This window comes from Oncorhynchus mykiss, chromosome 23 (genome assembly GCF_013265735.2).
Source record: "Oncorhynchus mykiss isolate Arlee chromosome 23, USDA_OmykA_1.1, whole genome shotgun sequence".
NCBI lineage: Eukaryota > Metazoa > Chordata > Actinopteri > Salmoniformes > Salmonidae > Oncorhynchus > Oncorhynchus mykiss.
In genome coordinates this window covers 24,115,524-24,118,067 of record NC_048587.1, presented here as the reverse complement: position 1 = coordinate 24,118,067, position 2,544 = coordinate 24,115,524, and the positions used below count along the sequence as shown (strand labels likewise).

The 2,544-nt window shown below is 50.6% G+C and overlaps 1 protein-coding gene across 1 annotated transcript; it reads left to right on the top strand.

Annotated features, from left to right (window-relative positions):
• Positions 1–387: 387 nt before the first annotated feature.
• LOC118943923 (glycine-rich cell wall structural protein 1-like) lies at positions 388–2,253 on the top strand. The gene is made up of 2 exons (XM_036960859.1): positions 388–398; positions 1,404–2,253. The coding sequence occupies exons 1-2, from the start codon at positions 388–390 to the stop codon at positions 2,251–2,253; spliced, it is 861 nt and encodes a 286-aa protein (XP_036816754.1).
• The last annotated feature ends 291 nt before the right edge of the window (positions 2,254–2,544 follow it).

The following is a 2,544-nucleotide window of genomic DNA, read 5'->3' as shown; positions in this document are numbered from 1 at the left end:
ATAATTAAAAATCGGCAAATCGGCGTCCAAAAATACCGATTTCCGATTGTTATGAAAACTTGAAATCGGCCCTAATTAATCGGCCATTCCGATTAATCGGTCGACCTCTAATTCATATTCTATTTTGTTATCAGAGGACAAGTGGTCACGAGTTTAGCCAGGGTCCTGCTTCCTATCAGTGACATGGTACTTAATCCTGTTACTCTTTCATTTGGGGAGCCACAGAAGTGTGGGGAGCGGAAAAAAAGTATGTGGGAAGCTTTACCCAGGCACAGGCAGCTCTCTCTCTCCAGGGCTGCGTCTCAATTACCAAGAAGTCGTGGAGTTTTCTATGCTTCAGCTGCTGGGATGGAGAAAACCTGGAAAAGCAGACAGCCCACTGGCATAATGATAGCTGGGTATGAAATCAACTGCTTATAGTTGAGAAAATTGGCATCCACTACAAGACTATGATGCTTGCCTACAGAGCAGCAAGAGGAACTGCCCCTTCCTATCTTCAGCCTACCTATGCTCAAACCCTACACCCCAACCCGAGCTCTCTGTTCTGCCACCTCAGTTCTCTTGACCTCCACCCCTACGGGAGGGCAGCTCCCACTCAGCCCAGTCCAAGCTCTTCTCTCTCCTGGCACCCCAATGGTGGAACCAGCTTCCCCCTGAAGCTTGGAGCACAGTCCCTGCCTATCTTCCGAAAGCACCAAAAAAAAACTACTTCTTCAAAGAGCATTTTAGATAATGCCTCCCTCTTCCCAAAAGGGCGGTGTAAACAAATGTCTACACAACATTTGAGAGAAATAAGCTTTTCGTGCATGTGAAACAGTTCTGGGATCTTTTATTTTAGCTCATGAAACAACAATACATGTTGCCTTTATATTTTTGTTCAGTGTAGTTGCATGTGAGTTAGACCTCTATAAGGGTAGCCCAGTGTGGGACAAGATCAAGGGATCCAAGAGCTCATGTCTGTCATCAGTGGTGGTCCACACTGCATTGCAATTGGATGAGCTTTCATGTCATTCTACTCTCCCCCCTCCATGATGCAATTCACCCCAAAAAGACCAGTCACTCCACAGGATAACCTGAGCGCTTAATACATTGGAAAACGTGTTTCTGCAAGAAAAGACAACATTGCATTCATTTATTAGGGATGGACGCTAAATTCCAATACATGCACACTGCCACAGTCCTTTAAATGTATATAAAGTGTTGACATTGCAACGCTTGTCTCCCTGCTGTTTCGTGTATTATATTTTTTATTTTAGAAAAAAAGAAAAAAACATTGACAATTAAATGGGATGCCTTGTTCTGCATAATTTAAACATATACACAGTGGGAAAAGGAATGGCAATGCTTTAGACATTAGCCTCTTCATAACTCTACCACGCCCCCAACGCACCGCCTTCATGCAGCTTCAAAGGCCAAAAGTCCTCGTCGCGTGACAGCCTGCAAAGGGCACGAGAAGCATTCACAGTAAAGGAGGACGAGGGAAAAGGTGTGGGGGCGTGGGTAGGAGGAGGAAAAGGTGTGAGGGTGTGGGTAGGAGGAGGAAAAGGTGTGGGGGCGAGGGTAGGAGGAGGAAACGGTGTGGGGGCGTGGGTAGGAGGAGGAAAAGGTGTGGGGGTGTGGGTAGGAGGAGGAAAAGGTGTGGGGGTGTGGGTAGGAGGAGGAAACGGTGTGGGGGCGAGGGTAGGAGGAGGAAAAGGTGTGGGGGTGTGGGTAGGAGGAGGAAAAGGTGTGGGGGCGAGGGTAGGAGGAGGAAACGGTGTGGGGGCGTGGGTAGGAGGAGGAAAAGGTGTGGGGGTGTGGGTAGGAGGAGGAAAAGGTGTGGGGGTGTGGGTAGGAGGAGGAAACGGTGTGGGGGCGAGGGTAGGAGGAGGAAAAGGTGTGGGGGTGTGGGTAGGAGGAGGAAAAGGTGTGGGGGCGTGGGTAGGAGGAGGAAAAGGTGTGGGGGCGTGGGTAGGAGGAGGAAAAGGTGTGGGGGTGTGGGTAGGAGGAGGAAACGGTGTGGGGGCGAGGGTAGGAGGAGGAAAAGGTGTGGGGGCGTGGGTAGGAGGAGGAAACGGTGTGGGGGCGAGGGTAGGAGGAGGAAAAGGTGTGGGGGTGTGGGTAGGAGGAGGAAAAGGTGTGGGGGCGAGGGTAGGAAGAGGAAACGGTGTGGGGGCGTGGGTAGGAGGAGGAAAAGGTGTGGGGGCGTGGGTAGGAGGAGGAAAAGGTGTGGGGGCGTGGGTAGGCGGAGGAAAAGTTGTGGGGGCGTGGTAGGAGGAGGAAAAGGTGTGGGGGCGTGGATAGGAGGAGGAAAAGGGGAGAGAGAAGACAGGAATAGAAACAAAGTGACTGCAGCACTGGCCTTGGTTTTGACAGAAGGAGCGTAGTCCTGATTGTTACTCGTTTCCATCGTCTTTGACACAAAGTCTGTTTACACACACACACACACACACACACAGCTTAATTTGTAAATCGGGAGGTGCCGGAACAAAAACAGAGAGAGGTGGGCGACCTAGGGAGTTCATAGGTTCTGGAACGCATGAGAAAAAGTGCCATAGAGCAGAG